This window comes from Colletotrichum truncatum (assembly GCF_014235925.2).
Source record: "Colletotrichum truncatum strain CMES1059 chromosome Unknown Contig_0003, whole genome shotgun sequence".
Taxonomy (NCBI): domain Eukaryota; kingdom Fungi; phylum Ascomycota; class Sordariomycetes; order Glomerellales; family Glomerellaceae; genus Colletotrichum; species Colletotrichum truncatum.
The window spans coordinates 1,290,804-1,315,069 of NW_027222400.1; the positions used below are offsets into that span (position 1 = coordinate 1,290,804).

The window sequence follows — 24,266 nt, forward strand, 5'->3', positions numbered from 1 at the left end:
TCACCAAAACTTGATCGCGTCAATCAAGGAACGCTTCTGCCAGGTCTCCTCAGCAGGGTAAACAACGATACGGTCCAGATCCGCACCCTTGTAGTCGAAGCCGTTGTACAGACCGCCAACGGTGATAGTGTTCTTCCCCTTCTGCAAAGGGAGCAGAAGCGGGGTCGACAGGATGATCCCCTTGTGGGTATCCTTCTGGTAGAGCGTGTGAACCGTGCTGTTGTCGCCGTTGACAACGACGCTGCTGATACGGCGCAGCTGCCAAGTGCCGTTGATGCGGTCAGGTTGACCGAAGGGCTGGTCGCCGAAGCCCATGTCATCGATGTCTGGAATCAATCAGCAGTCTGTCCTGAAAAGTCCAAAGAGTTGGGGGAAATTTTCTTACTTTGGTGATAAAATGATACCCATTGATCTCGGCCTTCGCCTTCGACTTCAAAAGTGATGGTGCTGTCGTTGCCGTAGATTCCAGTAGCGATTGCGTTGTGGCTGCCAAAGGTCTAGAAGCTTTTAGTTTAGAACAATACTTGATTGGTTTGAACAGCTAGCCGATGCAACATACCGCTTCTTGGAGGTGGGCATCACCAGTTGTCTTGGCGTATCTGGAGGTGTATGTCTTGCCGCGGATAGGTTTCCATACACCAGTTTTCCTGTGAATGGTGTATGAGTGGATGACAAATTTAAGTTTTCCTAGGTTCACTTACACGTCTAAGTCATAGATATCGTGCCAAACAACCTTTAGGCTGCCTTTGCTTTCATCAATCTCAATAGGGAGCCAAACATTGCGACTCTCCCACAACGAGAGCATGTCCCACTGATCTGCCATGTACAGATACGTCGTAGTCTTCGAACCCTTGATCCTCCACGAGAAACCTGACTGGGTGCTGAAAGTGCGGGTGTATGCAGGTGATACAAAGAACGGTTGAGACCAAGGCCCTTCGAGCTTATCGGCACGCATTGCCACAACGTCTTTTACAACCCGATTCGTCAGCTGTAGGTTTCACAGGGGGTGAAACGGAATTCCGTTCGTCAATAACAAATAATAGTAAATTGGTTCTAATCGATGGTTCATGATAGTTGAAAGTGGTGTTGTTGACTAGAAGGTGGGGATATTCCCCCTTGGCCTGTCACGTGGGTCTGGGAGGCTTGGGCCTCTCAGCCTAGCAGGCGTATGGCTGGAAGTGCTATACGACTCCGTATTCTAACTATCGCAATACTGGAAACTTTCTTTTTATAGTATTAAAGCGGTTAGAATACGTTATCCTTATATAGTTCCGTCTCCTTGTCAATCCAGCCTCCTATCCCTACTTTCTCCCGTAGTTACGGTCTTGTTACCTATTCCTCTATATATATCGTTATCGTATTGCTATTAATAAATCTCTCGAAGGCTTAATTTAGTTTACTCTTCGTAAGGGTATTAGCAAGGTTGTCTTCGCTATTAATCTAACAAATTTCTTATAGTTTTCGTCTTTCGTACGATTGTCTTAACGCTATAATATCGATTATAAGTCGCTTTTCTTTAGTAATGCCTAGCTTTACAAGATACTCGTATAGCGAATAAGAATTAGTATAAATAACTATCTAAATCGTTAGTAAGTTAAGGTAGTTAGTAATTATTACTAAGGTTATAGCGAAGGCGTAAGCTATATCGACGCTAGTGATTATCTCGTAGATCTCTAACGCTAATACGCTATAAGTAACTTATTTACTCTTCGTAAAGCTATAATAAACAAGGTTACCGTAAATCGTAAATTCTCTGTTATTATTATTAAAAGAAGTATCGTTAGCTAGGATAATTAGAAACCCTAATTAGGAGGAGAAGTCGTAGTTATTAGTAAACAACCTATTAACAAAAACGAATAGCTTAGCTATTATAAGGTTAAGTAGGATAAACGTTATTCCTCGGTTAGGCAATTCTATTTACTATCGAATCCGTTAATTTAGTATTTTTATTACTTTTAGCAAGGGGTTTTAGTATTAGGTAGTAGTAGATAAATCGAAACAGGCTTTAGGTTAGCAAATTAACGCGATATATACCCTTCTAGCGCGTTGTTTAATATATTACTATTTTAGGTTAGGTTTAGTAGTCTTAATATATCGTAACTTCTTAGCTTATCCCTTTTGCCTTAAATTAATTGAATTATTAGTTAATAGCGCGACTATCCTTTTGTTAAATTAGAAGGGTTTGTTAATTATAAAGATATTCTTCGCTTTTATTATAAAAGCTGCTTTTTCTAACTATTCGTCTTTTAATTATAAGAATGCTTTGTCTAATAAACCGAGGGTATCGTCGGTTTATATACTGATATAGCTAAAGTATAGATTTTCGGTAGATAAGATTAATAAGCATAGATCGTACGAAGAAGTAACTATCTAGAGATTCTCTTTATAATACTTATAATACGTTGCCTACTAGTAGGTTCTAGCTTCTACGATTCTATATAAAGGCTTTATAACCTTTATAATAGTCCTTTTTAGGTACTAGTCTTAAATTTACTTTGGTAGGTAGGTAAGAATAATACGATTAAGCCTTATAGAGGATTAAACATAGGCTTATATAATATCTCAAAGCTATAGTTATTTCCCTTCTTATAAGAGTAATAAGGTAATTAATAGAATTAGCTATTAACTTGCCTACTAAATCGTTAGCAATTAGGTTAATATAGCTTTCTTACTATCGTTAGCGTAACCTTGTATTATAAGTCTCGATTTCTTATAAGGTTTAGTTATTTTACCCTTAACTTTGTTAATAATACGAGATCGGAAGATTCGTACGTTCTAATGCCTTCTCTTATTAAACTAGGTAAATTTAAATACTTTTCTAGCGATAAGGCTATTAATCTCTTATTTAGTTAATTATTCGAACGGTTTGCTTAGTATAGTAATAATACCTTTTTGTTATAGTTTAATTACTAATTCTTTATCTACTTACTCCTTAATTGATAGGAATATTTATTAATAATCTAGGTTATTATTAAATTCTTTTATAAAGTAGGCGATTAGTAGTAGTCTCTTCCGGGGTTTGCCTAGGCGTTTTCTTAGTAGCTCTGGTGCTTCTTACGGTTTGTCCGGTTTACTACCTCCGCCGGCGATAATAATTTCGTCGCGTACTACTTCCTACTACGGTATCTTAGCTTTAGGTTCTTCTTCTTCTAGCATAGCGATAGAATTAAGTAGTTAATTAGGATCTTCGTAGTATAGTTTAACTATAGTAGACTAGAAGGTTTTCAGACTACGTAGCGTATCGATAGTATAGGTTTTGCTATTTATAGCTACTAAAGTAAATAGTCTAGTCTAGCCTTTCTTTTCGCGTTATACTTATACTTATAACTATAATAGTAAATTAATAATTAGCTTTATATTAAGGCTATTATAAGTAGCGATAGCTTTTACTATTTATCGCCTTACGTAAAGTTTATATATTTTGCTTATCGCCTTCTGTTAGAAGTATAAGTATATTATACTTCTATTTTACTTATTTATCCTATTTAGTCTTATCTAAGACTTAGTAGGACTTACAAAAGTAACTAGCTAAGAATGGCTGCTTGCTAGTTTAAACATATGACATTCAGATCCCTATGGAATACTCTCTTTAACCTTATCTAAAAGTCTATTTAGTTAAAGAAGATTCTAGTCTGATCTATAAGCTGATTTATAAGCTAGTTGACGTATATACTTACGTATACTAAACCTAGCTTATAGCTTCCTATATTAGCTATTATAGGCGACGTTATACTACTATATAACTAGCCTAATTCTCTCCCTTAGCTAGCTATTAGTTCCTCAACCAACTCAGCTTCAATATAAGCCTATACATTCTTTACTATTAAAGCCCTACTTCATAAGTACAAGTTCCCTTACTCTAATACCCTGTTATAAGGATATCGTACTATCTACGAGATTCCTACCTACCGTTCCAACATATTCTAATACTTCTTTAATTTTTTCTATTCTATCGAGATAGTATTTTTCTTCTACGTCTTCTAGGTCGGTATCGTCTATCGACGTTCCTTATAGATATACTTCCGCCGAGGGTAGTCTATCTACGACGTTTTTAGCTTATTCCGAGATAGGTTAAGGAGTAGCGCGGGTTCTTTATAGTAATTTAAAAGTCGAGTCGCTAGCTACTATAGTATATAGTAAGCTTTATTATTAGCTTAGGTTGTCTTTTACTTAGTATACTTAGGTCTAGGTGCTAGCGTCCCTGAATTATTATTATCTTAGTATTTTATCTAATTGCTTAGTAGCTTTGCAAGCGTATTTGCTAGCTACCGTAAGGGTTTATTCCGTCTTTCTATCGTTTTAAGGTTAGTAGATAAATTAGATTGCTTTATACTTAAGTTAATACTATCCTTAGGTATTTCCGCGTAGTACGATATAGCGGTTTCGGGTTTTCTATATATATTAGAAGGTATTTCTAACTTCGCTATTGTTTCGAATTTGCATTATATAGTTAATAGCGTCTTATATCCGTTTAATAGCTATCTTATTTTCTTTTTCGAGTTTCCTAGCTTCTTCTTCTAAGAAACTTTCTAAGGTGTTTACTTTATTCGTCTATCGATAGTTAGCAAGGCGTAGGATATCCTATAAGAGTCCCGGTTAGTATATAATGCTACTATCTTAGAAGGCGTTATTAAGTTCCGCGGCCTTCTTTGCTTATTCCTAGTCGTCAAGTAGCTCCTGTTACTACTTAGTATAATCCGGTCTACTAGTATATCGGTCTATCATAGTAATAGCCTTAAGTATGTTAGTAGTATTGTATCTTAATCGTCTTACAGGGTTTTAAGGGTATTATCTACTATTCTCTTTTATATACCTATATATAGTATAATTATTATTATAGCAGGCTGTCTATCCCTTTTCCTCGTAGCTAGGGATTTTAGTTATAGCATTAGCTTGCTTAGGGGGTATCGTAAGTTTCTTAGGCTATATATAGTATCTATGTTGGAATAACGATAATCACATGACCGTACGACAAGGCTGTCACAGGCAAAGGGGTGTATAGGTGGCATGACTAGCACCTGTAACACCTAAATGTCTGAGGAAGGGATCATGGTTTATTACCTGTCATGCACGACTCGTGTCTAGGTATGGACAGAGATATATCTGTTCGTACGGAAGGCAACATCTAGTTAGGAAAGGTAATCACGGAAAATAGAATCTTTGGTTCACCCTACATTTATGACAGTACGATCGTACAGAGAGCCCATTCAACACTGATCAGTGATTGCTTGGCAGTCACGAGTGATTGCATCGTGCGATCACAGATTAGCAAGAGTGAAGAGACAAGATCGAGGTTTTACGGCCGGGCTACCGGGTAGTCTCGTACGCAAGTACGAGGCGAGAAATTCGAAAGAATACCTAAGGGGTCACGCTAGGAAATCTCTTGTGCTAAGAGCCTTAGCCTAGTTGTTGTCGCTGCGGTGAGTCGTAACCGGACAACTAGCCTGAGAAGACGGTTTGTTATAATATCGTACGAGACAGATTCTTGTTGTCGCTGCGGTGAGTCGTAACCGGACAAGAATCCTATCGTGCAATACTTTAGCAAATAGTGTGCGCAACGGCACATTTCAACAACCATCCAACTAGATACCGTACGATACGAAACGGTTGCCAACATGACGACATCAGGAGAACCTGATATCGTACAGCAAGACCTCCTCCAGGAGGAGGAAAATGACTATGAGGTCACGTACGAAGACATGAGTGCAAAGAGTACTATTCCTATTAGTATATGGAAGAAGTCTACAGATCCGAAATACTGGGGAGACTTAGTCGATATCGAAACAGGACCTTCGGAGAAACAATTAACAACATACGTCGGCTACGTAATGATGGAAATCATACACCTAGACCCTCCACAGGAAGTACTTACTACGAAATTGTACGAGGACTTCCATCAATGGTCGCCATACCAATGGGACTTAGTTAACCGGACGTACAAAACCGAGTTCGCACGACTACTTAAACTAAAAGGCTTTCAACTACCTAAATCAAGGACGGTTTCAGAACAATTAGTCGATATAGTCTCAGACATAGCAAAAGGATTCGATTCTACGGACGACCGGGATAATTCCCAGACAAGAACATCAAGCCGTACGAACATTATTACACGCACACCGGTCCGAACCCCAGAGACAACTACACGTCAGACTTTAGCTGAACCAGCGATAGAGTCAATCGAACCTTCGTACGATACCGAACGAGCAAGCAGGAAGTCAAATACTCGAGATCAATCAAGCACACAGAATCTACCCCCAGGGGCAAGATATACCCAGGAGATCGAGAGCTTCCCACAGATACAGGATCGTACAACAAGTATCTATACAGCAAACAGTATTTACGATCTTCCACCACGACGCATAGTCCAGAATGGACCGTGCGAACCAAGCACGATTGCGGTCTTTCAGAAGGGATGGAAGAAAGAGAGGAACTATACTGGCAAACCGTACGATATCCTGTATGACAAGGCCAAGATTTTCATCAGCTTCTGCAGACGATTGCGAATAACAGAGGACCAATACCATGCCGTGTTTCCAGACATCTTAGCCGATCGTGCGGAGGAATTCTACCTCCACCATATCGGGCCAACAAAGAGGTGGGACGAGATTTACAAGATGCTAGATGCACATTTCAATACAGACATCAACCACAATCTCTACTATACAGATTGGACAACATTATCTTTCGTACGAGTTAAACGTGAGGAACCAGACAAGAAACCGATCGAGGTCCTCGAAGCATTATTTGATAAGTTATCTCTCGTACAACGAGCACTAGGTACAGGATTCCAAGGAGAAATTATGCTTCGCACGCAAGTTATCCAGGCATGCCGAGGCGTACCAGAGCTAGAGAACGCCCTCAGTAATCACAAGTCTGACCAGACATGTGAGGAGCTATTCTCTAACTTACGAGCCTCGCTACAAGTTGCAATCGATAGGAAGACAATATCGTACGACATTAACTTTGTCGATAGGCGGTATAATTCCAACCAGAGAAGCAGACATAAGCAACAACCCTACCGAAGACCTCAAGGACAGACGTACGAAAGACAAGACCAAGGGAACATATCCCAAGGAAAACCTACCCGTACGAACACAAGCAAAAGATGCTTCATCTGTAAGAAGACAGGCTGTTGGTCGACAAACCATTCTGATGAGGAACGCAAATATGCAAGAGACCAATACCTACAAGCATGTTATACACTCCACCAGGAGCCGTACGATGATTTTACAGCATATCTACAAGAAGTAGAGGGAGATAACCCTGTTGAAAATATTTCTGATGGTGACGATGATGATACTGGAGACGAGGAGGTTTCAATTTTCCTTACTTCAGCAGCATTCTTCCACCGTACGACAGGGGAAGACATTTTCTCAGCTCCAAAGACAGTAGAAGCAACTCAATTCGTACTACAAGACCCATATACATCAGTTTACCAAGGGGAACTTTGGGACACAGGTGCAGCGAAAGTTTCTACAGTCGGCAAGTCACAGGTCATAGCATACCTCAGGGAAAACCCACAAGCAAAAGTATCCTGGAAACCAGGGTCGGTCTACGTACGATTCGGAGACGGACGCTTAAACACATCAATCGGGACTATCATCATGGAGAATCCAATCGGACGAGTGAAGTACCATATCTTCGAGTCAGCTACGCCATTCTTATTCTCTTTAAAAGATGCAGATAGACTAAAGGCATACTTCAACAACATTGCGAATGTTATCGTACGACGAGATGGGAAACATATTCCAGTCGTACGCAAATGGGGCCATGCTTTTTTCAATCTCAGCAAAAGAGAGTCAAGTATTTTCTTTACGGAGGTACAACTAAGGCGTTTACATAGACGATTTGGACATCCTCGTACGGAACGACTATACCAACTTCTGAAAAACGCTGGACACGACGATATTAGCCAGTCGATTTTAGAAAAGGTCCAGAAGTTCTGTCACAACTGCCAGTCGCACGATCCAGCTCCAAGGAGATTTAAGTTCTCCCTTAAGGACGAGAGCTATTTCAATTACGAAATCGTGGTAGATGTCGTACGACTGAAGGACAAAAATGCCTTACATGTGATCGATACGGAAACAAGCTTTCAAGGAGCAACATTCCTAAAATCCCTTTCCGCACGAGACACATGGAATGCGTTAACCAAATGTTGGATTAACACCTATGTCGGTCCACCAGACCATATCGTACACGATCCGGGGACAAACTTCGCATCTACTGAATTCCGCAAACATGCCGAAATTATGGGTATTACGTGCGATGAGATGCCAGTAGAAGCACACTGGGCAGTCGGCAAAGTCGAGAGAGCTCACGCTCCCTTAAGGCGAGCGTACGATATCCTTCATACCGAACTCAGTCATAATACAGACGATGAGACAATCCTACAGATGGCTATCAAAGCGTTAAACGATACAGCTGGACCGTACGGAATCGTACCAACACTTCTGGTATTCGGTACTTATCCACGTATTAACAAGGATTCACCACCATCACCAGAAATCGTACAACGGGCAGAAGCCGCCCAGAAGGCAAGGAAGTTACTTCAAGGCATCCGCGCAGAGGTTGAGATCAACCGTGCGATCAATACAAGGAACGGTCCTAATATTCAACAAGTCTTATCCCTCCCTATCCAGAGCGAAGTCATGGTATGGAGAGAAAACAAGGGATGGACCGGACCGTACGAAGTACAGGGGATTGAGGGACATAATGTAACTGTGAACATGATAAACGGACCTACACAGTTTCGGGCGACACACGTCAAACCATACTATAGGGACGATACACAACCCCAGGAAGAGTCTGAACCAGACGTCGCACGGCAAATCCCTCAACCACAACCAAGGAAAAGAGGACGGCCAAAGAAGGGTCAAAGAAGGGCCGTACGACAATCCCCAAGACATTTTCTCACTCAGAAAGAGAAAGACAACTACGAGTTAGCAGTAAAACTCCGACTTGACAACATAATCACAACACCAGGATTACCGTACGAAGAGTCGGATAGGATTGAGATCGACGCGTTAATCAACCAGGGAGTCTTTACCTTTATTCGGTACGACCTAGACAAACACTCCAACATACGGATCTTTCGTACACGAATGGTTAGAGAAATCAAAAACAAAACCACGAAGCCGTACGAAAAGTCAAGACTAGTAATCCAAGGATATGGTGACCAGGAAAAGGAGGAAATCCTTACACAGGCACCAACGATCCAGAGGATGAGTCAGAGACTACTCCTCGCCCTTGGACCTACCCTCGTACGAGACTTCAAGTGTCAAGGAGAACTCAGGGATATTACGCAGGCATATACCCAATCGGACGATCCATTAAAAAGAACAATTATCGCACGACTTCCCAGGGAACTCGAGGGTAAATACCCAGAAAGAACACTCCTACATATCGTGAAGCCGCTCTACGGATTAGCAGAATCAGGTCTTTACTGGTATAAGACGTACGCTACACACCACAAGGAGGACCTTGGAATGATAGAGTCAACGTACGACCCATGCCTCCTTTATACTACGACAGGAGCAGACGACTTTGGTATCACGGCAATGCAAACAGACGATACAATGAGTTTCGCAACAGCAAGTTTCTCCGTACGGGAAGAGGAACAATTGGAGAAGAAGGGCCTTCGTGCGAAGCCGAAAACAATCCTATCACATAACCAAGAAGTAGATTTCAATGGCGGCAGGATTCAGTCGTACGAAGACTACTTTACTTTCTTACAGAAAGGACAAGTTAAGCAGCTCAATACTATAGAGATAGATGCACTTGATGCACGACAACAGTACGTTTCGCAGCGGGCAAGGGGCGCATACCTTGCTTCAATATGCCAGCCAGAGGCATCGTACGATTTAGCAGTCGCAGCTCAGATCAAAGAACCAAGTAAAGAGGACATTGAAGCTCTGAACGTACGACTTCAATGGCAAATAGACAACCCTGATCGAGGTCTTAAATATATTCCACTCGACTTCGTACGAACAAAGATGTATATCTTCACAGACGGATCATTTGCAAATAATACAGACCTTTCATCACAGCTTGGATTTGTTATCGTACTTGCAGAGGAAACAGCTCGTACGACGACAGACTTTGAGATCAATGGAAATATTATCCACTGGAGCTCAACGAAATGCAAACGAGTGACTCGAAGCGTACTAGCTAGCGAACTATACGGAATGACTACAGGCTTTGACAGTGGCATATCGTTAAGCAGTACCTTGAACCGGATTCTTCGTACGCTCAACCTCCCAGGAATTCCAGTCGTGATTTGTACAGACTCAAGATCTCTGTATGAATGCCTCGTACGACTAGGAACTACTGATGAGAAAAGACTTATGATCGATATCATGAGCCTGAGGGAGTCGTACGAGAAGAAAGAAATCTCAGAAGTGAGATGGATCGATGGCAAAGACAATCCAGCAGATGCTTTCACAAAGAAGTCACCAAATTCAGCGCTCGAGCAGTTAATTACGACAAGCAAGCTCAGGATAAGAATCGAAGCGTACGTGGATAGACTTGGGGGAAAAGACGAATGACAATCAACTCGTGCGATTTTACTATCGTACGAAAACCCCAATACCAAGATCCACCACCAGATGTTAGTCTATGAGAGCCGGACCCTTGAGATCATAGATAACCACCGTACGAATGAACCAATCCCCCAATTACTCCTTCTCAATCAGCTGCGGGTTGTGAGAAGAGCCAAGGAAGCTGCCAGAGGTGCCGACACCACGACCAAGCTTGCGACCAGGCGTACGGTCGGGCTGGCGAGCGCCACGGGCGTACGGCTTCCGATAGTTAGAGCGACGGGGAGACTCATCATCATCATCGTTGTCGGAATGGTTGCTACCACCAGACGAATCGGACGAACCATCCTCCTGACCACGGTGAGAGCAACGAGCGCCGTGCGACTGCTAGACGCATTCCGCACACGAGCCATCAGAGAGGGTCCTGAGACGAACACACTCCCGGAATCGAGGAGAGCCAGAGGTCGCACACTTGCTGGCGCAAGCAGGCATCGTACGACCTCGAGACTGAATGATGATCGCGATGAAGTAACTAGAGCGTCGTATGATAGAGGCGACGAACTCTTGAACGCTCATGTTGCCAGTCATACGCACTTCAATGTCGTGCGACGGCAGGGCAAGAGCATTACGTTCATCGTTCTAGACCATGGTTAGAAAACATAAAAGGGAAAAGAAAAAGCACTCGTACGTACGTTGATAGCCAACGAGAGGAGAAAGGCGCGGTTTCCCGGGTGAGAAATCGGAATCTGCAACCAGCGAGCACCATCGTGGTTACGAACGGCAATCGTACCAAGGGGAGTCGGCAACTGCTGAACGTTGGCGAGAGACATGATGAAGATAATAATCGTACGTCGAATGTGAAGAAAAAAAAAAAAAAGCGTTGAATGAGAATGATTGTTCAACGTACGAAGAGAAGAGAGAAGAAGTGGTGTACGAAGAGGAGAAAAGGTAAGTAAGAGGAAAAGAAGAAAAGACGCGTTTTTATCATTTCAATACGGAAAGTTCTGCCTAAGTAGGCAGGAAAAAAAAACAAGAAAAAGTGAGGTGAAGCAATAGAGGAAGGCACGTAGGACACGCGACTTACTCAACCGACAAGAGAGGAAGGCGTACGAGACGACTTCCTACATTCACCCTTACGACACATATTAATCAAGTAAAGCTATTACGAACTGGAATAGCGCAACCTAATTGGACAAAGGATAGGCACGTACGGTCATAAAAAGAAAAGTTGTGAGTGTTGGAATAACGATAATCACATGACCGTACGACAAGGCTGTCACAGGCAAAGGGGTGTATAGGTGGCATGACTAGCACCTGTAACACCTAAATGTCTGAGGAAGGGATCATGGTTTATTACCTGTCATGCACGACTCGTGTCTAGGTATGGACAGAGATATATCTGTTCGTACGGAAGGCAACATCTAGTTAGGAAAGGTAATCACGGAAAATAGAATCTTTGGTTCACCCTACATTTATGACAGTACGATCGTACAGAGAGCCCATTCAACAGCTTTGCTAATTATTATTCCTATTGTTTTAGTTTTTATTAAACTTATGTTAAGGTTGCTATTAGTATTTCTTTCCTAAGTTAGCTATTTAACGTTTTTCTCTTTTTTCCTTACGTCGTTTAAATAGTCGGTTATCAATCTTAATAGCGTATTCGATATAATTAAGGAAGCTAGGTAGTATATCTACTTTAGCTATTTCGTCCTTAACGTCGTCTTTAAAACCTTAGTAGAAAGCAAAGACTTTGCTTTCGTCGGTTATATCGAGTCTAGCTGTAAGTCGTCGAAATTCTATAGCGTATATTATAGCTAATTTGTTTTATCGTAGGCTTGCTAGTTCTCTTTCTACTTATCTTTTCTTATTAAGGTTTAAGAAGAGAGATTAAAAGGCTTTAATATATCTATTAAAGCTAAAAAAGATATCTTTTACTTCTTAACTATATCTCTCGATAGGGGTGTCTAGCTATTCTTATTAGAAGGGTTTAAACTAAGCGAGGGCCTTCCTTCTTAAGAAGGTAGTAGCGTAGACGATACGTTCGGTATCGTTCTAGAACGTATTAATATAGAAGGCTTAGTAGGTCTATATCTATACTAAGTATCTTTTAAGCTGTCTAAGGGTTTTGTCGAAGGTAGTAGGGGTATTAAGCTTAAGGCGTTCTCTTCCTTCGATAGGAGCTAATATAACGTTTATAGCAGCTCGAAGGGTTATAACTTCCTTCTCTAGTTCTTTAGTATAGCAGGCTTGTTCCTATAGCTCCTTAAGGGCTTTGACGTTCTAGTTGAATAGGTTTTTTATTTCCCTAAGCTTGTTATTATTCCGCTTAAGTTGCTGCTTAAGTTCTTTATTATCGTTATCGCTATCGGATTCCTCTTTTATTTCCTAGTCTTGAATCTCTTAGGCTAGATTCTAGTGAATACGTCTCTCGGATATAGACAAGGTTCTAGGAGTAGGGTTTTCGGTAGTTCCGTACGAAGACATCTTATCTTATACTATTCGTTAGTCTTAAAAGGTAACTTACTAAATAGGAGTAATCAAAGTATTACGGCTAGCTATCTAATAGTAGGGTTTTGCTAATAGAAGGTATAGTAAGAGACTAATACTAGTTCGTAGAGGTTGTTCTAGTAGATCGTAAGGTTAAGGTAAGGTAATTAGTCTTATATTATAGTAATAAGGTTCTTAGTATTTATAATACTAAGAGGTAAGCTAAAAGTTATTTAAAGATAAATTATAAGTTGATTGCTAAAGAACCAGGTGCTTAAGTCCTAGTCTATATATAGGTCCCGTTTCTTAAGGCTAACGTCCGCGTCGTCGCTTGCTAATATCTTAATTGTCAGCAGCCGACATGCTAAGAGTCGTATCTCTTATTCCTTTCTTATTATTACGTAACTTAAATATAGTTCTTCCTTTTCTAGTAAGGCAACCCTTGTCCCTCCTGTCGCCTATATATATCTTGTCTCTAGCCGCTATCCTCGAGTAAGGCTAGTTTCTTTATTAGGCATACTTAACAGGTCGTAACAAGCAGTCGGTATAGTAGTTACTACTATTATTATTCTTATAGAGGAGGTAGCTATAGGGTTGGTTCGACTCTTCCTCCTATACTATTAGCTATTATTACCGGTCTTATAATCTCTTCGTAGAATTCGGGGTCTTTTATTAAAGCCTTTAGGTTACGATATCTCTTAACGCCTTGTTTAAGTTCTTAAGGTAACTAGTAGTAGAATTCTTCCTTTTTAAAGGCTAATACTACGTTTTTCGAGATTTTCTTGCTATCTATTTCGACGTAGACGCTATTACCGATTAAATAGTCTCTAAAGAATTGTAGGATTAGGGGAGGTATGTTTTAGAAGTCTTCTTCTAACTAGTCGGCGAAATCGGGAGAAACTTCGTTCTATAGCTTAAGGCTTATAAGATTCCTCTTCTTATAAGTCTTAAGTAGGAAACCTATATAGGAACCTAGTTACTATAGGCTAGCGTTTATAAGGTCGATTACCTAGTTACCTTATACTACTAGATCGATTATACTTTCGATTCTCTATAAGATAAGGATTATTAATTAGCTTTTAATAGTAACGCTACTTACAAGCGATCCTTCTTATAAATTTTGCTTTATTCTAATAGTATAAAAGGATTACTTCTATTTAGAATCTTAAATTCTAATCCTTAATAGCGTTAACTATAATTAGTATAAGATATAAGCTTAGAAGTAGGAGTTAAAAGACGATTTAGGATATTACGATTCTAAAAGGAAAGAATCGTAAAATCGGGGATTTTCGTCGGTTTATCGTTTATTTCCGTCGGCGCCGTTCTTACTAATATTCTCGAAGGATATAAAGGTATATATAAGTCTCGAATTAGTAAAGAGAAAGTTTTATTATAGATTCTCTTATAAATCTTTCTTTCTTACTTTAAGCTTTACTCCTTACTATTAAGAAGTTTAGAATCTAGTAGATAGTTAGCCTTATAACGCTTATAACTATATACGTTTCTCTTAAGCTATAGCTTCGGAGGCGTATACATATAACTATATAGGCGGATTACTACCGGTAGTCTCCGCTCGCCTTTCAGCGTATTCTTCTTCTAGTAGGGAGGTCTTTTATAATAAGCGCCTTGCGGTTAGCACCTTGTCTAGGGATTTATTAAGAAACTAGCAGGCGCCTTGTAATTAGCACCGCGCGTAGGGGATAGTTATAGTTAAGGAAGTTATTATCCCTTATAAGATTCGTAAATCTTCGCCTTTATAGCGTAAAGAAGTTAGAAGACCGTCGATTCGGTAAGTCTCTTCTTCTAATAATTAAAAACGCGTAATAGAACGCTCTTACTAGCGATAATTAGCTACGATTAACCTTATCCCGCCTAAGGTAAGCGTAACAATCCCTAGGTTACTTAAATAATCGGATTACTAGTAGATTCGAGGAAAAGAAGCTTTCTTCTACTAGTTTCCATAGATCCTAGTTACTCTCGCTTCTTCTCTCGTTAGTACGAAATCCCTACTTTTACCTAGGCTTAAGTATCTAGTTTAAGAAGTCGTCTCTTCTAATATTAACCTTGCTAATCTACGGTTTATCTATAGCAAAATAGTAATTATAAAGTTAACTAAATTAATAGTAATTATAAGGTTTACTACTAATTAGTATAGGTTTCATAGGGGGTAAAACGGAATTCCGTTTGTTAATAACAAATAATAGTAAATTAGTTCTAATCGATAGTTTATAATAGTTGAAAGTAGTATTGTTGACTAGAAGGTAGGGATATTCCCCCTTGGCTTGTCACGTGGGTCTGGGAGGCTTGGGCCTCTCAGCCTGGCGGGCGTGTAGCTGGAAGTGCCACACGACTCCGTATTCCAACTATCGCAACATCAGCTTTAGGATTCTTTTACAACAGGAGTAGGCCAGGAGTAATTGGACGTCACCTACTATTAGGCCGATATCCCGTCTTGTGACTCAACAGAGCATAGTAGCTTTTCTCCGTCTGCAGAATTGTTGGGGCCTCGAAATCATACTTGTGAAATCGAAAGGTGACCTCTTCAACGTCGGTAAGGTTGCTGTTGAACTTGCTGACATATACGTCGCGGGCTTCAGGCCTGTCGCCGTTGGAGTAGAGCGCATACGAGTGGCCGGTCTTGAAGTCTGTGAAGGCTCCAAAGTCTTGGGACCAGTTGCCAAGAGGTGATATGGCGTTTTGGAACTTGTAAGGACCAGCGATATTGTCGGAAGTTGCAAGGCCTTGGAGCAAAAGGCTGTACTTTGAATCGTCGACATGCCACCACATCTACCCACGCAAATGTTATTAGACAGGGTTTACCTCATAATCGCGGGGTTTTACGACTTACGTGGTACTGGCCGGTTTCCTTGCTATAGATCACTTTAGGTCGTTGAATGCGATTGTGAGACGAGACATAAGGATGTCCCTCAACTGGTTCTACAGTTTTCAATGGTAAGCCAACGCATGTTCGCTTTATGAAAGAGCCAAAGGGGGAGGCTTACCAAGAGCCAGGCCATGAGATGTCCAAGTAGCTAGGTCATCAGAACTGTAGACGGAAATGCCACCGCCCTCAACCTGGCCTTCAATCTTGTACTCGCCAAACCAGTAGAACCTGCCACTCTCCTGATCTACGGCAAGCCCACCCGCATGGGCATTAAAGATGTTGCCATCTGTGTCACGCCAGCGGGCACCTGGTACGATCCATTTGGCCGTTGCAAAGGTTGCAAGTCCGAGGAAGTGACAGAGACTTTCGATACGCATTTTGTAAGCTCAATGGACGATTACCTCAGAGCTGTATGATTGAAACTACCTCGAAGTGTCCTTTGTGGAGTAGCTGAGCAAACCAAAGTTTCTGGCATATGAGGCCTGTTATAACTGCATTCTATCTCGCTCTTTAAGACAACTTTCTTTCATCGTGTTTCCCCCTTCTTTTTCCATGCCTACAGGCGTCATCATGGGGGATCTTTCACCGAAGCTCGGAGCAATGGATGCGGACTTGCTCAGATGCCAAGCTCACTGCCCTTCATGAGGACATTCAGATTTTGTTTTTCCTGGCACAACTAGTCAACTCGGTTTAATTGCTTCCTGGATGATTTTCCTGGGCGCGTTATTCGGACCAAACACACAGTATGGCTGCTGTAGCCAAGATGACGTACGGCTACCAAGCGATGAGGGCATCCCCGAAAATTGCCCAAAATTGTCTCCAAGGGAAAGTGTGGAATAAAGTACGTCTGGGGCCCTCATAACATCCCCGCAAGCTTACCCCAATAAGCATTCATTTCGTTGGTATCTGCGGGGGGACGCTGCGCAACCCCCCCTTGGTTGAACGACAGATGTCGGTATAAAGTCTGACGAGCTAGACCTACTTCAGCCCATGATCGTCAGCTTGGACCTAGATATCCGAAGGCTTCTGCGCAAAACAGACACCGAACTTGTCCATGTGCATTATCCCGCGAACCATTCAATGCTATTTTTGTGGATTCTTATCCGTCAATCTTCCAAGTCAAGACATGATCCCGCGCCACTAGCGGATTTCCCTGTCAGCGTTTCTTCTTTTTCGTATTCGTTATTGCTTGTGATCCGCAATTTTCGTATTACTTCACAATAACTTCCTTTTTGAACCATACTTTGACGTGCGATTAGATGAACTAAGCGTAAAAAAAGCGCGTAGAGTTTTCCCGATTTGGCACCTTTCCCACGCCAAGCTCCCTTGCCACGTGGAGTAAACATCTGTCCATCATGTCCTTTGGGCCGAATCGTTCTTTAGTTGTCCGAGTGTTCCACCTCGGTAGTCTCCGCATTTCTTGATCTCATATGCAAGCATTCTCTTGTACTTGCAGTTGTAACGTTATTGATGGAATGCTAAACACTGCTCTTTCACTGACGTGGGGGTTCTGGTAATATGCTACGTGATTAGCGCATATGGCTCTACCCTAGACTCCGTGTCTCACTTTAGTATGAGGGGTGTAACGGAGTATGTTAGGGTACTTTGTATCGTCTTTACCGGACTTGCGGAAGTTGATTGGAAAGTGGCATAGTCAGTATTTAGAGATTTTGTTATAGGGTCCGTGGAAAGTATATTAAGAATGCTGTGTCTTGCGGAAAAGTTAATATGATTCAAATGCGCATTTAGCAGCTGGGTTTCTCTTTAGCAAAGCACCATGCTCCTCTCACGCTTCGTCGTCGCAACAACTCTTCTTTTGGGGGCTACCAATGCCTTTGCGGATTTAGGGCCCGTCAAAGGCCTAGACAGGAGGCAGCCAAAAACCACCAAGTGCGTTGTTTCGGCCAATGGCAACGGATCTGACGATACACCTGCGATCCTGGAGGCATTCGACAAGTGCAAATCTAATGGGCACATCATATTCGACAACGTGACCTATCACATCCATCAGGTGATGAAGACAACCGACCTGTACAATGTCAAGATTGATATCAAAGGGACCCTCTTGGTATGCTATGTTTCTACCTCAACTTCATTCGGCCCATATCACTTGAGGCATCTTATTGGCCTCGAACCAATAGCTGATATATCTTATAGTGGAGTAAGAACACAACCTACTGGCTTGAAAATTCCATCCCGATTGGCTATCAGAACCAAACGACTGCCTGGGTTCTAGGTGGTAAGCACCTTGATGTCAACGGTTTTGGATACGGAACTTTCGACGGAAATGGCCAAACTTGGTATGACTTGGTTAAGGGGGAGTCAAACTACCCTAGTATGTTGCACTCGAATCGGCCTCCTCAACAGAGTTTAGCGGGCTGTGGCTAACTACAGTGTCTTTTGCCAGGGGGCCCACATGCGCTTCTCCTCGATGGGGCGATAGACTCTGTTTTCGAGGGTCTCCGTTTCGTCCAGGCTCAAATGTGGTAGGTCTCAGGCTTGTTCCAAAAGCCATTTGCTGTTTTTGTTCCTGTGACCGAAGCTAATGGTTTATATGTAATCATCACAGGACCGTCACCATCACAAGATCCCAGCGAGTACTTCTCCAGGATATCTATGTCAACAACACGAGCTCCAACAGGAATCCAGCCCGGAATACTGACGGAGCTAACACGATGTTCTCCGACAACATCCACTTTCGCCGGTGGACAGTCAAGAACGGCGATGATTGTATTGCTGCAAAGGCTAATTCGACAAACATTCTTATTGAAGACATGGAGTTTCATGATGGGCAGTCGGTCGCAATCGGAAGTATTGGGCAGTATTTCGGCCAGTTCGAAACTATCGAAAACGTCACCATCCGGAATGTGTTGGCACACGGATCTCGCTATGCTGGCCGTATCAAGACATGGACCGGTGATCAATTGGGCTACCCTCCTAATGGTGGCGGTGGTGGCTTAGGATGTCAGTCCCCTTAGTATCTTTGCAACAACTTGAATAACGTCGCACACCCACTTCTCGCACACCCCCACATTTCGCACACCCATAAATTGGGTCATCATGAGGTATTCATCAACTTCATAACTATAAGTCTGATTCGTCTCCTGCAACTGTGATACTATCGCCAGTTTTAATAGGTAATTCAGGCTCGCTAGATTCATCTGAGCTATCCTCAATTTCGCCAGCCTCAATTTGGGCTTTGTGAATTGCCTCAATGTTGGCAAACTTCGAATTTGGGCTCATTTGGACCTTACGCCGCTTCCGTACCATTCCAGCCTCAACTTCTGCTTCCAACATTGCAATCTTCTTCTCTGCTGTAGCCAATTGATAGTCCTTTTCATCAAATCCCTTTTGAACCTTCCGAAACAACAGTCGCTGGGTTTGCTGATCTTTATCCAACTTGCTGAATAAGCTAAGTTGATCATATAGATCAACTGTCTTCTTGGGCGTTGACCAGGCTACTATGGATGTAGCAGATGCCCAGTTTTCGTCTTTTCCACCATCAGAGGCCCTCATAGGCGTAGAATAGCCTGGCTTTGAGGGCTTGGAAGCATTCTCAAGCAGTAGAGGGCTCATGAGCGGTCGAGCTATCGAAATGGGCCATAGTCCTGTTGCTTTCCAGCCGCTTCTGATATTCTTGCTTGAAAATGCCATCTGGCGTGCTTTTCCATAGCAGGTAAGAAAGTTCCGTTTGCCTACAACTGTAGAATCGTTGTGTTGAATGAGGTATCCAAGCTCTTTTCGATAGGTCGCCTTGAGAGGCCCAAAGACTGCTTGGTCTAGAGGTTGGAGAACGTGGGATGTATGTGGCGGTAGGAAAAGGAGATATATCTTGTGTTTATAACAGAGATACATAAATTCTGTTGTTTCATGACTGCCATGACCGTCTAGGATCAATAGTCTCTGCTCAGAGGGATGATCAGGCTTAGTCAGAGGGATAAAGATGTTCTCAAGCCATTCCACAGCTGTAGAGTCTGAAGTCCAGCCATTCTCAGTTGCTGTGAACTTCCAACCACTGTAAATATCACGTTTATGGATATCAAGAGGAAACCATTGTTGTTGAACCGATTTCCCTCGATAAATAACAAGTGGAGGAAGCGCCTGACCAGTTGCAGAGACACACTCAAGCATAGTTGTCCAAGCCCGAGACCCAGGCTGTTTTTTTCGCATTGATGAGCTTTCTGATGATCCCAGTACTAAGCCATTTGATCCTCTGCCTTCTAGGATACCAGTTTCATCCATGTTATAGCGATGATGTGGTTTGATCGCCTTGATCTCTGGAAGGGCGAGTTGTTGAAACCATTGCCTGATTACATTAGTTGAGGCCCCATTGACACGCTTAGAATCGATGGCTCTAGCTCTATGAACCTTGATTGATGGATTTCTCTTAATAAAGAACTGAATCCAGTTTCTCCCAAGTGGCTGGGTAGTGCCTCTGATGTCTAGGATTCGCTGGGCAAATTCCTTGAGTTGTTGATGTGTTGGCGGCAGCCCTAACGCCGCCTGGATACGCACCCATTCAGCTAAGTGACTTTCCTGTGCTGGAGATAGCTTCTGGAAGCTAGAGAAAGCTACATTTCTTGCCTGTGAACCCTTTAATCGAGACTGGAGGGTTGATGGTGGAATTCCAGCATCATGAGCTGCCTTTCGGACACTCTGCCCACTTGCAACTGCATTGAGAGCTTGATTGACTTCTGTTTCCGTATACTGGCCCATTAAGCGTATAAGAGTAACTATTCAAAGAATTATAATAATCGCTGTAAAAGTGGTGAAGATATTAAAGAATGTTGAAGAGGGTAAAATTCTACATGAGCGATTTATGGGTGTGCGAAATGTTGGGGTGTGCGAGAAGTGGGTGTGCGACGTTATTGCTAACATGCCTGAGTTTAACAGATATCAGAAACATTAGTGAGTCAATACAAGCATCCCAAAAGCACCTTATTGTCAACTTCTGCTCCCATAAAGTTACATTCTCGGGATTTAATGCTAATCAAAGCTGTACAGGCTGGGACAACGTCACCATCTACGATGCGGAACAAGCCCCCATCTATGTGATGCAATGCATCAGCTACAACGGCCAGCAGGGCAATTGTAGTTCCTCTCTATTTGACATATCTGATATTAGCTTTACCAACTTTCGAGGTACTCTTCAGGGAGGCCGTGTAGCCTATCTGCAATGTAGCAGGGCTCATGGGGGCTGCGACAATGTCCATATCGAAAATATGAACTTCACCAATATCAGCGTTGACCCACCAACGGCCGCAACTGAGTACAGATGCAGTAACGTCAACGATCCTCAAGGATTTCAATGTTAAGAAGTGATTGTAAGGGGCATACAAGGGAGGGAGAAGAAAGAACAGTGTAGGGCTAGATACATCCGTCGTCCCAATGGAAATAGATGATGGGTTCTTCTCCTCTCCGCTCGTTAGTGTCACATAACCTTCTTCAGCTCTAAGGCAAATTTCTCTGTATCTTCTGACTTGACTGGCGATCACATGGTTAAGCTGGGCCGTTTTTTTATTCAGTTACATTACATATTTCAATTGCCTTTTGGAGCCTTTATATTAGTGTGAGGAATTGAATGGCCAGATATTATAAGTCTCCAAGGAGATTCATGTAACCTTGAGAAATAAACACAGGTATCCAAATTATCTAATTAAGTTACTGCCTTGTTTTTTTTGACAAGGGATTGAAAGCATCTATCTCAGGAGCTCTATGTAGTAGGACGAAAAGAAGTGTTATCATGCGCAACATGTTGTCTCATCTATGCAGAAGCCTTGATGAGGTCCGAGGCCTTCTCAGCAATAGCGTAAAGCGTAGAAACGAGATGACCGCAAACTTGGAAAGGCAGGATTCCAGCATCTACAACACGAACGTTTGTAGTTCCGTAAACCTTGAGGTTGCCATCAACAACACCACCGAGCTCCTTGGACATCATAGCAGTAGTTCCAACGGGGTGGAAGTTGGATCGGTCTGTTAAGCAAATGTTAGTCACACGTTGATCTAATTCACTACTTGATTTTTGTTTTCTTTTTGAATCGGACTAGCACTTACAGTTGTCAAGAACCCACTTAGACCAAACGTTGTCAGACGCATCCTCGGGGATGGCAGTGAGGCCAGGCTTGGTTTCGCTGGCAAAGTACTGGCTGAGAGGAGCTGTCTTGTACAGCTGGCGGATGAACTTGGCTGTGCCAATCTGCTCGGTCATATCCCAGTCCATCATGAAGTAGTTGGGGTTGATCTTGGCGGAAGAAGAGTTGGCATTAGCGATGTGGATGTTGCCACGAGCGAAGGGGAGGAGGGCCCAGTATTCTGTGGAAAAGGAGGAACCGCTTGGAGTGATGAGGATCTCAGCGAGGGGCACCTTATCAGTGAAGATGAGGTCGTATTGAATTTCAAAGAATTTGTTAAGCTGCTCCTCAGTGACGATGCCGTTGGTATATTCCGAGACCTGCGAAGCCCACTGGGAAAGCTTGCTCTTGATGTCCGCAGCGAGTGTGCCAGTCTGGTTGGCGAAAACATCATCGACATTGGGGTAAGAGACAAAGGTGGTGACACCAGTGAAGTTCTTCGAACTAGTTTGTGCCAGACCGTTGTTCATCTGATCTTGAAGGTTCTCACCAACGGTAGGAAGCTTCACCTTAGTCTGAACACCAGCAGCCTTCAGGATGTCCGGGTTTCCGACTCCCGATTTTTCAAGGAGAAGCGGGGATCGGAGGGAACCGGCAGAGAGGATAACTTCCTTGTTTGCGTAAATGGTGCGAGTAGCCCCGGTTTTGTCCTTAACAAGAACTCCTGATGCGGTAGCTTCAGTGCCGTTGGCCCAGACAAGTCTCTGCGCCTCAGTGTTGAGGAAAATGCGGAGGTTTGTGCGGTTCTGGTAAGGGAAGTAGTAGGCACGAGCAGCATCCTCGCGAACCTGAAGACCAGTGTCAATGGTGGCAGGGTAAATGTTCCAACCAACCATGTCACCACCAGCAATGTCCTGCAGTCCCGGGACACCAACAGCATTGTAGGTCTGATTAAGGGCTTCAACAAAGGACATATCGACCATGCCGGGCTTCCAGCCGACCTTCAAAGGACCGGTGCTGCCGTGCTGCTCGGGAACGTAGGTGACGCCGTCGGCGATTTGATTGGCAGTGGGTGGCTGAAGGGTCTCGGACTTCTTGTAGTACTTCAGCAGGTTCTCCCAGTTCCATCCTTCATTGCCGAGGCGCTCCCAAATATCAATCTGAACGTCCTGAGCACGAGTGTAGGCCATGCCTTATCGACTTGTTAGAAATAGGTTGCTGTGAGGATGTGGTTAGGACGTACCGTTGATAGTGCTGGTACCACCGAGGGCCTTGCCGGCACGAAGGGTCTGAGTCTTGTTGCCACCATACTTCTGGCCAACAGTCTCGTAGGCGTAGTCGATGGAAGTGCCAAATGCCTTGCCATAACCGGCCAGATCTGTAACGTTGGCGTTGTCGTAGACAGAGCCGCCGGCCTCAATTACAGCCACAGTGACGTTTTTCAGCTCCGATAGACGGTTGGCAACAACCAAACCACTGGTGCCACCACCGATAATGACATAGTCAAACTTTTGCGACGACGCAGCGGGATAAGCAAGAGCAGTGCCCGCCAAGAGGGGCAAGGAGATGATAGAACCCAACATGATGAAGTCGTGATTGATCGGCTCTGCTTTAGTAGGAATAAGAGCAACTTGGTGTTACCATTCCGCAGGTTTATATTCGGCTGCAGTCATACCAACATTCAGCTTACGAACCGCAAAACAACTTATGTCATGCTTAGGAATTCTCCCAAATCTCTCTTCAGGTTTCTAGTGCAACCTGGCTGAGTTGATCCGCCTTCTCCACTGACTGAGTGGGAACAACTTGGTTCTAGACACTCATGGAGGCCAATACTCCAAGGATGAAAACATCTACGCCCCATTGAATCAGTTTACATAGTATGTGTTTCTAATACTACCTTTATCTTATGGCATGCGGAGCGTTTAGAGACTGGCTCGAATTCTATACTTCTTTCCAAACCCAGAGTGATTTCAAAGCTCAAAAACTTCAACTTCCGTGTTACTTCTTTCCATCATCCGCGATGAGACAAGAGCAAGAAACAAGATTTTTGGCTCCACATTTGTTGACCTTAAGGGTGGGCCGTTGCAGGTTTGACATGAATAGGATGACAGGGCGATGCAGCTCCACAGGGCCATATTCGGCACCTTCGGATTGTCACTAATGCATTAATAAAGCCGGATAAGTGGAAATGGCGCTATCTGACCAGCCCAAGCTTAGATGTTCCTGCATTTGACATTGCCTAGCGGGTTGCGTGCGCAAGATCGAAAACGCACAGAACGTACCCCTATT

General features: G+C 42.9%; 7 protein-coding genes across 7 annotated transcripts; 2 read left to right on the forward strand and 5 right to left on the reverse strand.

Annotated features, from left to right (window-relative positions):
• On the reverse strand, positions 1–955 carry CTRU02_205241 (galactan -beta-galactosidase; the record flags this gene model as incomplete). The annotated part of the gene is made up of 4 exons (XM_036733995.1): positions 1–326; positions 386–497; positions 560–647; positions 702–955. 4 exons carry the CDS (start codon positions 953–955, stop codon positions 1–3), a joined length of 780 nt encoding a protein of 259 aa, XP_036574285.1.
• A 5,845-nt stretch (positions 956–6,800) lies between these two features.
• Positions 6,801–10,544, forward strand: CTRU02_205242 (uncharacterized protein; the record flags this gene model as incomplete). The annotated part of the gene is made up of 4 exons (XM_070204523.1): positions 6,801–7,431; positions 7,453–8,069; positions 8,160–8,253; positions 8,296–10,544. The coding sequence occupies 4 exons, from the start codon at positions 6,801–6,803 to the stop codon at positions 10,542–10,544; spliced, it is 3,591 nt and encodes a 1,196-aa protein (XP_070061627.1).
• Positions 10,545–10,673: 129 nt separating this feature from the next.
• On the reverse strand, positions 10,674–11,365 carry CTRU02_205243 (uncharacterized protein; the record flags this gene model as incomplete). The annotated part of the gene is made up of 3 exons (XM_070204524.1): positions 10,674–10,922; positions 10,971–11,174; positions 11,228–11,365. 3 exons carry the CDS (start codon positions 11,363–11,365, stop codon positions 10,674–10,676), a joined length of 591 nt encoding a protein of 196 aa, XP_070061628.1.
• A 4,081-nt stretch (positions 11,366–15,446) lies between these two features.
• CTRU02_205244 (galactan -beta-galactosidase) lies at positions 15,447–16,283 on the reverse strand (the record flags this gene model as incomplete). Its single annotated transcript, XM_036733997.2, has 3 exons — positions 15,447–15,809; positions 15,871–15,959; positions 16,025–16,283. The coding sequence occupies 3 exons, from the start codon at positions 16,281–16,283 to the stop codon at positions 15,447–15,449; spliced, it is 711 nt and encodes a 236-aa protein (XP_036574287.2).
• A 1,400-nt stretch (positions 16,284–17,683) lies between these two features.
• CTRU02_205245 (exo-rhamnogalacturonase b) lies at positions 17,684–18,884 on the forward strand (the record flags this gene model as incomplete). Its single annotated transcript, XM_036733998.1, has 4 exons — positions 17,684–17,974; positions 18,064–18,241; positions 18,314–18,392; positions 18,476–18,884. 4 exons carry the CDS (start codon positions 17,684–17,686, stop codon positions 18,882–18,884), a joined length of 957 nt encoding a protein of 318 aa, XP_036574288.1.
• Positions 18,885–18,990: 106 nt separating this feature from the next.
• On the reverse strand, positions 18,991–20,148 carry CTRU02_205246 (transposase; the record flags this gene model as incomplete). The annotated part of the gene is made up of 1 exon (XM_036733999.2): positions 18,991–20,148. The coding sequence occupies one exon, from the start codon at positions 20,146–20,148 to the stop codon at positions 18,991–18,993; it is 1,158 nt and encodes a 385-aa protein (XP_036574289.2).
• Positions 20,149–21,670: 1,522 nt separating this feature from the next.
• CTRU02_205247 (Glucose oxidase 2) lies at positions 21,671–23,560 on the reverse strand (the record flags this gene model as incomplete). Its single annotated transcript, XM_036722544.1, has 3 exons — positions 21,671–21,879; positions 21,961–23,169; positions 23,221–23,560. 3 exons carry the CDS (start codon positions 23,558–23,560, stop codon positions 21,671–21,673), a joined length of 1,758 nt encoding a protein of 585 aa, XP_036585441.1.
• Positions 23,561–24,266: the final 706 nt, after the last annotated feature.